This window comes from Anolis carolinensis, chromosome 3 (assembly GCF_035594765.1).
Source record: "Anolis carolinensis isolate JA03-04 chromosome 3, rAnoCar3.1.pri, whole genome shotgun sequence".
Lineage (NCBI taxonomy): Eukaryota > Metazoa > Chordata > Lepidosauria > Squamata > Dactyloidae > Anolis > Anolis carolinensis.
In genome coordinates this window covers 185,806,874-185,820,696 of record NC_085843.1, presented here as the reverse complement: position 1 = coordinate 185,820,696, position 13,823 = coordinate 185,806,874, and the positions used below count along the sequence as shown (strand labels likewise).

Sequence of the window (13,823 nt, the reverse complement as noted above, 5' to 3'; positions counted from 1 at the left end):
GGTTTGTGGTTCCTTCAAAGAACTGTAAAAGGGTTTCCATTACAGCCTAGCATTGGGGGCTAACTAATGTATTCCTTCGTTCCTTCAATTCTTTTCCAGAAACTGTGTAAATTAGACTTTGAGCATTAAAATATATAACCAAATAATTATTGTAATTTCTTTTTGAAATCAACTTACAATATTTGTTGTCGCACTCTCCTCTGCCCACCATTGTCTGTTGGGTTTCCCTGCCCATTTAGGCTTTCTAAATCCACACCTTGGAAGGAATGCTAGATTCGTAAGGGTGCCAGGATCCTATGTTTAGGACCTGATATGTTCTATGTTCAGGATTTGCCATCTTGGAGATGTTGATGTATTCCTGTTGCTACGCCTTATTTTAATATTCATATTGTAAAACCATTCTTTTCATTGTAAGTAACAGACCTTTCATATAGCTGTGCGCTTTGTCGCCTTACAGCAGATGGGAATTAGAGTAGAGTTAGATAATGACCAGCTGTGACTAATGGTTAGCCAGAGATGGATACAGCTTATTGCAATAACAAAGCACCTGAAGGAGAAGGGATTGAGCTTCATCTGGAGAAAAGGAATGTTCTGGGACCCAGTGCCATTCTTATGTGAACTAAGAACATAGAAGGGTGATGTAATGCTTAGCCTAATAGACTATGTACTGCAAAAATGGTAGCAGAAGGTGTCCCTTAAACCAATTAGATGTGTGTGCTGCAAATGTCGGAATGCCTTGTTTATAAATTGTATTCTTGGAGCAATCTAGAGTTCTGATAACAATAGCTTATAGTAATGTACTTTTCAGTTAAGTTCTTCAAGTTGGACTTATTTTGGAGGCAGCCAAGGTCTGCAGCTGACAAAGGGTTGTATAGAAGCCGAACATTTCACTAGGTGTGGATTTTCCTGTTATAGCTGCACCTTGCAAAATTTTCTCCAGATTTGCGCTTCACAATCCTATTACAGTAGAGTCACTTATCCAACATAAACGGGCCGGTAGAATGTTGGATAAGCAAAAATGTTGGTTAATAAGGAGGGATTAAAGAAAAGCCTATTAAACATCAAATTACATTATGATTTTACAAATTAAGCAACGAAAGATCATGTTTTACAACAAATTGACAGAAAAACGCAGTTCAGTACACGGTAACATTATGTAGTAATTACTGTATTTATGAAGTTACACCAAAACATCACAATGTATTAAGAACATTGACTACAAAAACATTGACTACTAAAAGGCAAACTGCATTGGATAATCCAGAATGTTGGATAAGTGAAACTCTATGTTATTACCCATGGCCTCTTCACTAAACAGTTTCCCCTCTTTTATGGCTTCCTCTCCTATGTTTTCAACAGCAAATTACAGGATGAAAATAAACAGGTGAAATGTTATTCTCACTGTTTTTACTTTTAAAAAAATCTTTCCCTGATTAGTTCTTTATTGTTGGACATAGGAACAGAGAGTACTGGGAGATAGCAACCTATGTTGCCACATCTCAGCTGCTAGTCTACATATACAGTGTAAAACTTGTGTGTGTGTGTGTGTGTGTGTGTGTTACAAAGATGTAAAAATGCTAGCTTGCAAAAGCAACAACAGATAATTAGCACCCTTCATGACAATTTGTTGTTGAAAGCATAGGGGATAAATCCATAAAAAGAGACCTGTGACTTGTAGTTTTTGTGTTTGGTCGATGTATGCTAATTTTTCAAAATTAAGAAGGGATCTCAGGCTCCAATCTGGGCAATCCTGCAGAAGTTTGGCTTTTTATTTAAGCAGCTTTTGTTTGACATTATGTGCAGACCTGACCGGAGGTGATACTCTGGCTTGTTTCTCCCACAACAAACCAGTAAACTAATCTTAAAAGAAGCCACAAGTTGTTCTCTTAATGGAGAAACAAGACACAGACCAAAGAGATGGCACCTGCCAGGTTCATGCTAAACAAACTATGGTCTGTGGTTTGTTGTGTGATCAAGCATTATGTATGAGTATACTGCCTATATACATCAAGGCAAGGTTCCTGTTTTAGTGTGATGTCTGCACTCATCTATTCTGAACTGGAACTCTATAGATTCAAAATTTAATATTGTATGGATTATATTCCATGTTTATGGAATAATATATTTTTTAATGTAATTTCTTCCTAGGTGAAATGGAAAAGGTCAGATGTGAAGTTTGAAGATAGATTTGACAAGTACCTTGACCCTTCTTTCTTTCAACACAGGGTAAGTTTTTTGTTACTCGGTGTATGTTATTAATATGTTTTCTTTGATTTATATCCCAGCTTTTCTTACAGAAGCCCAGGGCAGGTAATAAATATCTTAAGCAATCATGGTTAAAGCATGAACATGTAGTATCCAAATCAATCAGCATTTTCAGGTCTTAATTAGAGTCAAGAGAATTATAATAAATAGTAATAAAGTTGTCATATGGCTGCCATCATAAAGGATACAATTGCATCTGTTGTTTTTAAACTTGTTTTAAAATGTCTTGTACAGTGTGGACAGTTAATTTTGAATATGTAGAGGATCTAACTCATATACTAAAGAGTACTCTCCACCACAAAGATTTTGAATAGTAATTTGTGCATCCAGTTTTAGAAGATTTTATATCAGAAAATACACATTTTTATCTAAAATATAAAATATATTCACTGTATGGAAATACTTTTGAAATTTAAAATAAAATTTATAATATGGTCTATTCATTTGTTTGTTGTATTCTACACATCCCAATACTTGATTACAGAATTACAAAATGTTTGTGTTAATTTTATCAGACTAAAGCCATAATAAGGTATTGAACCTGATTATCTAATTTGTTTGATGATCAGGTCCAAAACAAACATTTTAGATTCACATTCTACAGCCACTTTGGGTATTAGATTATGCCTCTCAGATTATAATGGGAAGAACAACGTTCTGTTAGGAGAGGAAACCCAGATCACTTTAAATACTTCAGAGAAAAAGCAATTAGTTATATTTTTTATTCTTATGTTTTTGTTCTTTATAGTTGGCAGTCATTGTTAGTAAAGTTGTCTAATACATAAAGTGGAGAATAGGCGACTCTTGCCTGTAAGGCTGTGATTTCCTTTCAGATGGACAGGAAAGGGTTATGTAGTTTGATGACAATCCTGTAACATTTTTCATTTTGGTACCTAATCTAAAAGCTGTATCTCTAAAGTGCCTTTAAAATGCTTCACAGTGGGAGAGGTCTCTGAGCCTCTGTTCTTACAAGAAGTGGTTGAACGCAACCTGCATTTTAGGCAGAAATATTTGATTTCAGTTGATGAGTAGTTTTTAAAAATTATAAACATTAACAGCATTTCATATTTTTAATAGATTCATTGGTTTTCGATCTTCAATTCCTTCATGATGGTCATTTTCCTGGTGGGCCTGGTTTCTATGATTTTAATGAGGACACTGAGAAAAGATTATGCACGATATAGTAAAGAAGAAGAAATGGATGATATGGTAATAGTATTTTGCTTAACTCTTTTGGTTTTTTTTAAGCGATTGCTAGAAAAGGGCTTCTAGATGCAAGTGTGGTTTTTCAGCAGTTTTCACATAGGGTATTGCCTCATATTGGTAGTCCCCGATGGCGAAGTGTGTTAAAGCTCTGAGCTGCTGAACTTGCAGACCGAAAGGTCGCAGGTTCGAATCTGGGGAGCAGAGTGAGTGCCTGCTGTTAGCTCCAGCTCCTGCCAACCTAGCAGTTTAAAAACATGCAAATGTGAGTAGATCAATAGGTACCGCTCCGACTGGAACCAGGCGCTCCATGAATTCATGCCAGCCATATGACCTTGGAGGTGTCTATGGACAATGGCTCTTCGGCTTAGAAATGGAGATGAGCACCAACCCCCAGAGTCGGACATGACTGGACTTAACGTCAGGGGAAACCTTTACTTTTACCTATTGCCTCATATTATATCAGATCTTTGTCCATCTAGCCTCTCATTGTCTACATTGACTAGTAGTGGGTTTTCTTAGTCTTCTTAGCAGATTCTAGTAACTGAACCTTCAGGAAAAATATATCTTAGATTCTATTTGCAGTTAGCTTACCCCAAAACACTCTAGCACTGTGTCAACATCCAAAAGATATTGTAGAGCTGTCTATTTAAGAAAATGATTTTTTTGTCTCAACCATTAATGAGATCTCTGATTAATACATTTGTTGGAATTTTAGCGTGATGAGTTTTTTTTTTATATCATCTGGAGGGTCTAAACATAAAGGGAAGCTCAACTGCTCTTATAAACATGTACAGTAAAACCCCGCTCATCCGAGTTTCCATGCAATCCGAGCGGGTGAATGGGGAGGGCCGCAAAGGCCCTCCCCATTCACCTGCTCGCTGGCTGGCTAGGTGTGCGTGTTGCTAGGTAGATAGCAAGCTACCTAGCAACATGCACGAGGCGCTCGCCCCTTGGGAGGTGCCCCCTGTGTTTTGCTAGGTAGATAGCAAGCTACCTAGCAACACACAGGGGGCACCTCTCAAGGGGCAAGCGCCCCGTGCGTGTTGCTAGGTAGCTTGCTATCTACCTAGCAACACGCACGGCTGGCTCCTTCACCACGCCGGGCGCTGGTACTGGCGGCCCCCGGCGTGATGAAGAAGCTGAGGGGCGGGCGGGTGAACAGGGAGGGCTTTTGCGGCCCTCCCCCTTCACCCGCTCAATGGCTGGCCCAAACGCCCGCCGAAGGGAGAAGTTTCCTCTCTGTTCGGCGGGTGCTTGGACCCAGAGAAGCAGCAAGCTCCCCTGGATGCAAGCCGCAGCCGAACGGAGAGAAAGCCACTCCATTCGGCCGCGGCTTGGACCCAGAGGGGCGGCAAGCTCCCCTGGATGAAGGCAGCGGCCAAACGGAGAGGACGCTTCTCCGTTCGGCCGCGGCCTGGACCCAGAGGAACAGCAAGCTCCCCTGGATGCAAGCCGCGGCCGAACGGAGAGGAAACCTGGTAATCCGAGTGATCCGGGTTGACCGAGCTAAGGTCCACCCGTTTAACTTGGACTACCGGGGTTCTACTGTATCTTTTTGACAAACTTCTTGGCTAACATCCTGTTGGTTAGTCTCAACTACAGTAGACTTTTTGTAAAATGGTGAGTCAGTATGTAGGTAAATCCTGTTGATTTAATGGTCTATTGTAGTCTAACAGGATTTAATTTCTTTTTCTTTAATATTTACTTAAATGGGCTCAACCTCTCATTGGTCATTATTTTCAACCTTTTTTTTGCAGGATAGAGATTTGGGTGATGAATATGGCTGGAAGCAAGTTCACGGAGACGTCTTCAGACCATCTAGTCATCCATTAATATTTTCATCTCTTATTGGTTCTGGCTGCCAAATCTTTGCGGTGTCTTTTATTGTGATCATTGTTGCAATGCTGGAGGACTTGTACACAGAGTGAGTGATTTCTTTTTCCTTTTATCATAGCTTTGGGCTATGATCTAACAAACTGACTTACTTATATGGTTATTTGGAATTCTTTAAAAGTTTTAAAATGTGACTCCTATTTGAGCAATTGCTTTACACTCAGGATAAAGAGGTACACTTTTCATTCTTACTATAGTTAAGCAGCACAACTAATAGTTATTTCCTGACACTACTCAGTTTTATTATACTCTACTCAGTGATGACTTTCAAAGATCAGAAGAGGTAGAGAAGCTTCCTAGGATGTTGATTGTTTTAAGACTTGAATTTATAGCGGAACATAGGACAGTCTTAGAGTCTGTAGCCATTAAGATAATTGGATTTGTTTTGTGGGTTGAAAAGACGCATTCCTGATAAAGGGGTTGGTGTCTAAATGTATCTTTGAAGCAGAAACTCGATGAATTGTGATTGGTCATTTTAGAAAAATAATATTCACAGATTTTATAAATACTCCATCTTTTTGAAATCTACATTTGAATAGAAATTGTTAAAAATCCTGTTATTCTGGTCTCATTATCTGAATACATGACCGTCTACCAAACATTCTTAGTTAATGGTGCAGAATGCTCAAGGAAGCAGCCATTTTTGATTCTGATAAGATAAATCACTGAAGTTACCTGATCAGACTCATTAGTTTTAATACCCCCTATCAAAACTTTGCAGTGTTTTCAGTGCAAATTAGGAATTGCAGAGCTGACTTAAACTGCTGATTTTGGCTGATCTAAACAATCAGAACATTCAGTTAGCAATCACATGTATTCAATTTATTATTTGATGTTATACATTGTTACAATGTGAAGAGTTGGGATCGTATGTAATGCTTCTGCTTATTCCGCTTTGGAAAGCCACCACAACTCAGGTTTGCACCTGGAAGGTGAAACTTTTAACAAACCCTTCCTATCTTTACTGAGCAGTGTTCAGTCATTCCTTTCTCAATTTTAGACCAAAGTATGTGACATAAAAGACTAAGAAATATTAAACTAGTAACATGTACAGAGAAAAATAATGGTTTCCCCAGTTCGTGGAAGACGAAATCATAGCCGAAACAAATTGCAAGTTATATTTGTTAGCAAGTAGGGGAGTTGATGAGCATAAAGAGAGGACAATAAACAGCCAGATATGAGTAATGATTTCATTGGTGAGTTTATATTATCTTTGGCAACATGCCAGCTCTCAGGTAGTCCCATGATAATATTTGCTAATAAAATTGTTCAGCTAAGAAACAAAAACTGTTGAGCTTCTAGCAGATAGACTGAGGAAAGAACAGGATCCCTGAAGGTTTTTTAAGTGACCAAAGACAACACATGGGATGGAGAATCTCTCTATAGGTCAGGCTGTCTTTACAGCATCAAAAATCAGATGTCAAAAATATCCAATACAGCGTAATAGACCAACCATGAAAAAAGAAGCATAAACCAATTTTAACAAGCTGTTTCACACAGAGTTAATGCGATACTATCTGACTGATACTGCTGCTAGTGCCTCCATATTTAAATAAGCCATTTACATGATGCACACCAATATTTGAAATCATTGGATACCATTCTGGTGACTAGTTCTATTACCATTACCTTTTCCATCATGCGACAAATGTGACAATTTAAATTAGTTCTGACTCAACCACCTTTGAGTATTCCTTGCCTAAACCCCCTGAAATCCATGAGTTGACAGGCAACTTGAAATTACACACAGACACATGTTAGTTTGGCTGCTGAATTTTATAGTTGGGTGTCTTATTAGTTAGTGCATTCATGTCCTTCAGCATGGTTTTAATGCTTCTGATATAAAAATATGATTGTCTAGGTCAGTAACTCGTACAGTACTTTCAATAGTTAACATCTGTTCAGATGCAACATACTGGCATTTTCAGGCAGATAGTTTATTTTCATTTTTTCTTGTGGTCCATCTCATTGTTGTCCTCGTCCTCCTCCTCTTCCTCCTCTTTTTTAAGGAACTAAAACTAATAATTAAACTCTTATACTGTAATTGTTTTGACATTCTTCCTTTAGTAGACTTCAGACAATCATTTGTGTAGCCAAAAATACATGTCTTTCATTTTAGGAGAGGATCAATGCTAAGTACCGCTATTTTTGTTTATGCTGCAACATCCCCAGTGAATGGCTACTTTGGAGGAAGTCTATATGCCAGGCAGGGAGGTAAGCCTTATTCCAATTTTTGCTTGATAATATTAAAGATAATGAACAATTAACCTTCCCCTACTTCATCCACACTATTCATACTGTTTTAAATTTTCTGGGTTCTGAAATAATCTAGTGCCAATCAGGTATGTGTTGGTTGACTACTGTAATTATTTTACAGAATAAACTAACATTATGGTCACAATGTAATGTTTCAAATTATTTCACAAGAAAGTGAACACATCTAACAGTTCATACTATTTGTTACAATTGTATTCTAAGAAGAACAAGAGTCTATAATGTATAATTGTTCAAAGTTTGCAGTAAAACATAAGTTGAAGGAGGGAGAACAAAAATAGTGAGACCATCGCCAGAGAGACAGGTTTCCTTGAGATGCTAAATCGTAAAACATTTCTAATCTGCTTGAGCCTAAAATAAGGGTCTCTTAAGAAGGATAGTTTGGCTTGCCCAGGCAGCATTGTAGTTGCCAAAGCCTCCCTTCTGCCCTTTGCCCCCAAAGCAACATTACTCTTGTCTTTTCCAACAGGACTGACACACTTTCCCCACATCCCAGTTTCTTATTTGTACACGTAGACTGCTGCTGGTGCTGACTACGCAGTCCCAGTTAGGTTGGCATACGTACCTGACACTACCTGGCCATAGTCTCCAGACTTTATCCATCTATATTCACAACTATCTCCAGACTACTGTCAGTTGTCTCAATGCCCTTATTAAAATGTGGCATCTAGTATTAGATACAGCTTTTCTGATTTCACAAAATAGAGCAAGAATGTTACTTCCTGCACCTGGACACTATGCTTCCCTTATTCCATCCTATAATCGCATTAGGACTTTTAGTAACTAAATTTCACTTCGGGCTCATGATTTAAGCCCACCAAGAAACTAATATCCTCCTCATATATACTATTTCAAACCAGTTGTCCCTATCCTCTTCTTGTAACTTTGAGTATTTGTATCATTATCATTATCTATATAGCACTGCTAAAATACCTGGCACTTAGCAACAACAAAAAACAGACAGCTTACAAAACATGTAGTCTAAAATATTTTACATATATACATAACCATATGCATGGCTTTGCATTTATTTTTGTTTAATTCAATGTTAGTTTCAGCCCAAGCTTCTAGCCTCTCAAAATCAGTTTGATTCTGGGTTTTGCCCTCTGTGATGTTACCCCACCCAGCTTCATGTTGTCAGGAGAAGTTCCATGTTGTAATCCAGTTCTGTAAAAATGTCAAACAGCACAGAACCAAGAACAGAATCCTTTTACTTAGCACTCCATTTTAGACTTTTCCCACATATATGCATAACCATTAGTGAGAATGCTCTTAGTCATCTAGCCCTGAATCCATTTAACAAGACTACAGGCAGTCCCCGAGTTACAAACATCCAACTTACAAACGACTCTTAGTTGAGAACAGGTGTAAGACAACAGGAAATGAGAGAAATCTGCCCCTAGGAAGGGAAATTCACTCCTGAAAGAGTTATCATGGGGAAAGGGAGCTCCACTGAAACTTTCTGGTTTGTTTCATGGCATAAGGGAATAGGACATTACATAAGTTTTAACTGGTATGTTTTAATTTATGTTGCTATTCTAGGTAATGAGAATTCATAATGTTTTAATAATGTCTTAAATTGTTAATTTCTCATTCGTCGGGGTTTATGTTTGTATTTTTTGTAATTGTCTTGATTTTACATGTTGTACGCCGCTTTGAATCCCATTGTGGGAGAAAAGCGGTATAGAAATAAATAATCTCTCACCAATCCTTGTTTCCACAATAAGCCAAAATTTTTAAAAATCCAATTATCAGAGGGACAGGAAGTGAGGTGAAGTCTTCTGAACAGAGGCACAATAAAATGAACATTATGGGGTGGTGTTAATCCTTCCCTAAGCTATCGAAAGCTAGTTAGCTCTCCCCCCCTCTCTCTCTATACACACACACACACACACACATTTGGCTGGAGTTATACTTGAAAATATACCTGTTCTGACTTATGTACAAATTCAATTTAAAAACAAACCTACATAAACTATCTTGTTTGGAACATGGGGACTGCCTGTATAGCATTTTATTGTTTGTGGATATTCATACATACTTCACCATTTGACTTGCTAGAGATTATAGAGGTAAGCAAGATGCATTTACTGTGATGTACAAAAGCCTTGGCACTATGTTGTAGGACACTTGGAGAGTCCTAAAATTACATTCCTGGAATAAATACCTAAAGATGTTCTATAAAATCTAAATGTTCTGTTTGTTCACTTATCCAGTAAAGAATAGTAGTAGGGCTGTTATTACTGAAATTACTACATTTCAGTCAGAGTGATTTAGTCAGATTAACTGTCTGAAAAAGAATTGGTATTTTAAAATTCTGTTGCCAATATTTTTTGTATTTTAACTCATTCAGAAAGAGCAAATTATATAATTGATACATTATTTTATATTATCTGAAGGAGCTACAACAGCTGACATTGAGATGCCAACAAATTGTTGCAAAGAGGAGAAAAGGACAGGATGGATTGCAGTTAGTGAGAAAAGTGGAGGCTTAGATGGCTGATAACAAAAGCAAGACAGACGTAGCCACAGTGTACCATACTGTAGTGCATGTGGTTCAGTGAACAAGAAACATTTCCTTATCTGAAAAGTCCAATTCTGACATGGAGTTTTCTTGAACCTGTTATGAAAAGATACAGAAACCATTTGTGGCTATGTTTGAGCTCCTTTATAGTATCACAATATTATTTCTTGAGACAGGCATTTCTACAAGAAAAGTCCTTGGAAGTAACACTTCAATTGCAATCCTGTGCTTATACAGGAGAAACAATGATCTATAGATCTATGATTTCTGCCTAAATGTCAGACATACCTGAATGAGGATGCTAATACAGTGGACCACCACCCATGGATACCAAAATCCAAGGATTCTTAAATTCCATTGTATATAGTGGTATAGGAAAATAATACAGTGCTTTGGGGGTTGTAATGAAGAACCTGAATCTCAGATGAATTGAAGTGTGCTTCTTTGCAGGAAGGCGGTGGATAAAACAGATGTTCATTGGGGCATTCCTTATTCCTGCAATGGTGTGTGGTACAGCCTTCTTCATTAACTTTATTGCCATTTATTATCATGCATCAAGGGCTCTTCCTTTTGGAACAATGGTGAGTAATTTAATTATCACTACCCGTTTAACTTATTTAAATGAGTAAAGTTGCTATACGTTGCCTTCAACAATCCAACTGTTTAGAATAGGTAGACATTTAAAATTGAAAAAATAGATTAAATCAATAGCATAGCAGAAAACTTTGGTTTAACAATATACCCTAACCATTTAGCTCCAAATACAATATTTTGATTAAAATTGGGAGCTTAATTTCTGTAGCAATTCCAATGTATGAAGGATACAAAGAGACTCTTTCATGGATCATCCACATAAAACTCGTCCTATTTTGATTTCATTTTTGTTTGGTACTGGATCACATTCACCTGGAATTGTATGATTTGTTTATCATCCTTGTACTATATTCAGTTTCATTTGCCATTTTCTAAAGAGAAGTTTATAACTGTTGGTAGATTAGTACAGTACAAAAATAGCTTTAAAACCTGACATCTTATTTGAAAATAATCTCTTTTTATTCCCTAAAGGAAAGGAGAGCAGTTAGTTTAGGAATGCCTCTGAAATGCAGTGTCCAGTTTTCTAGAGCAGGACTCCTTAAACTTTTCAACTCCTTTTGGCCTGAGAAATTTTTACATGATCCCAGGTATAGACGTATATAAAATAAGCATAAAAATAAAATATTTACTGCCAACAAATCAGCATTTGTAAGACTTGCTAAACACTATTTTTCTTGTTGTGAAGCATCTCCTGTAGTGTCCACTTGTAAATTGTAAACACTATACAACAGATTCATGTAAATGTCTAAACAGCCAGTAGATATAGAAAACTTTACTGTTGCCCAATTTTTTGGGACCCAAACACTCTTTAGTGCAGGCTCAGTTTCCCAAGGGAGCTTTTATTAACAGGGTCATGCATGAGGGCAAATGTAGAAGCACAGCCACTTCAGAGGTTAAGTTATAAACACAGGAGCTTCCCTAGAAGGAATGAAGAAGTTATGTTATTGCTCCGCAGTTGAAATAGCTGATGGTGAGGGACTTTCGACATTATTTTATTGTTTCTCTAATGGAATATATGTTATTGTTACTTAACTGGGTAGATAAAAGAGGTATGTGTTACAATTAACACTTTGTAAAAGATGCATTTCATATATTCTCCTCTTGTCTTTCTGTGAGTTTACAGGTGGCTGTGTGCTGCATCTGTTTCTTCGTTATTCTTCCTTTAAACCTTGTCGGCACAATACTTGGGCGAAACCTTTCAGGTCAACCTAACTTTCCTTGTCGAGTCAATGCTGTCCCTCGTCCAATCCCAGAGAAAAAATGGTACAGTAAAAAGTAGAATTTCTTAGCATTTGTCTACCCAGTGAAGCAGATTGTCCATGAAACTATATGTGTATTATTTATATGCTACCTAGGAAGTGCACATTTCAAATAAAAAGATAAATACATAAATATATTAATTATCTAAAGAAAACATATGGGGATACTCTGTGATTATTAGTGGAACACATTATGTGACCATTGGGCAGACAAAACTAGAGCAAAAGCGTGAATTGGTCAGGCAGCCAGAACTTTCCACCATTTCTTAAGCCCACAGCAGCCACCACCGTTAGTTGAAAAGGTGTCACCAAGAGCCATGTAGGATCACTGAACATTCACAAGCGATAAATTCTACTTTTCAGAAGAAGACCAGCCCTTCTAGAACAGGTTTAATCCAACCCTCATGTCAGGGTTTTGATGACCAGCATATTTGTCTTGTCTGGATTTGATTGCCACATGTTTCACATCATTGTTTTCCTTTTTGCTGTAATAAAGCAAAGGCATTTTATGCATATGTAAGAGCAACAGCATGAAATGGGTTCACAACAAGAAGTACTGAGAATTTAGAACTGCTGGCACTATCTTTACCCAGCGCTTCTAGAAACTCCGCGTGAATTAATTGCAGGTGACTGGAGCTGTAATCCAGAGCTCTGGTCACTTGCACAATTATACACAAAACATGAACATACAGATAACACATTTATTCTTTTAAATGTCAAGAAACATGTCTGGTTAAACTAAATAATACTTCCTCAAATAAATGTTTTTAACATGCACTAAAAATTAAAGGTTATTGGAATATGTTGAAATTCTGGTGAAAGAGCATTCCACATATTAGGTGTTTTTATACTGAATACTTTGCTCTGAACAACTGCCTCTCCAAATTAGTTTTAAAATTACGGCTGATTTACGGCTACAGCACAAGGATTTTGGATGAATGGATTTTTAACCATATGTTTTATATTTTTATATTGTTTTAATTGTTTTAATTGGATTTTCATTGCTATGTTTTAATTATGTGTAGGCATCGAATTGTTGCCAATTGTGTACGCCGCCCTGAGTCCCTTCGGGTGAGAAGGGCGGGATATAAATGTTGGAAATAAATAAATAAAATATATAGGTGGTCTCTAAGGTAACCATGTTCTAAGTTTAGGGCTTTATAATCTAATAATAAAAGCTTAAACCTCACCTGGTAGTGTATAGGAATTAGTCCATTCAATGAGTGTTAATGAGTTTTCAGTAGATTGTCCCTTCAGAAGGCATTGCGGATTTTTAGGCCCACCTGAAAGGCAGCGCCACATAGAGCACATTGTAGTAATTCAGCCTTAAGCATGTCATTGCCTGGACCCCCTATACTTAAAAACCACTGCAGTTGGTGTACTAGCAAACATGGACAAAGGGGATTATAGTTGGGCCTTGTGCCAAAGATAGATCCAGCAATACCCACAGGTTGAGAACATGACCCCCCAGATAGAGTGCGACCACCTCCAGAATACATTTGCCCCTGTTTTTCACATATAGGAACCACACACCCAAGAGGCCCCTGTCTTGCCAGAATTCAGTTGTTTCCACCTCTACATCCATGCATTGCTCCGAAATATATGTTGCTGCCCCTAATTCAATATTGTGAACTTTGGTTGATATCACTGTTTCCACTTTTTAACTCTCTCTTGTTTTTGATCACATTGGATGATTAACTCTTAACTTCTTTCCAGGTTTATGGAACCAGCTGTTATTGTTTGCTTGGGTGGGATTCTTCCATTTGGATCCATTTTCATTGAAATGTAAGCCTCTTACTTAGATAATT

General features: G+C 37.5%; 1 protein-coding gene across 1 annotated transcript in view; it reads left to right on the top strand.

Annotated features, from left to right (window-relative positions):
- tm9sf3 (transmembrane 9 superfamily member 3) overlaps window positions 1-13,823 on the top strand; it is a 32,638-nt gene that overhangs the window by 13,174 nt on the left and 5,641 nt on the right. The window contains exons 5-11 of the mRNA XM_003223132.4: window positions 2,149-2,226; window positions 3,343-3,474; window positions 5,229-5,395; window positions 7,484-7,578; window positions 10,613-10,743; window positions 11,880-12,019; window positions 13,732-13,800. Coding sequence (XP_003223180.1) covers window positions 2,149-2,226; window positions 3,343-3,474; window positions 5,229-5,395; window positions 7,484-7,578; window positions 10,613-10,743; window positions 11,880-12,019; window positions 13,732-13,800 — 812 coding nt within the window. The remainder of the gene's footprint in view (window positions 1-2,148; window positions 2,227-3,342; window positions 3,475-5,228; window positions 5,396-7,483; window positions 7,579-10,612; window positions 10,744-11,879; window positions 12,020-13,731; window positions 13,801-13,823) is intronic.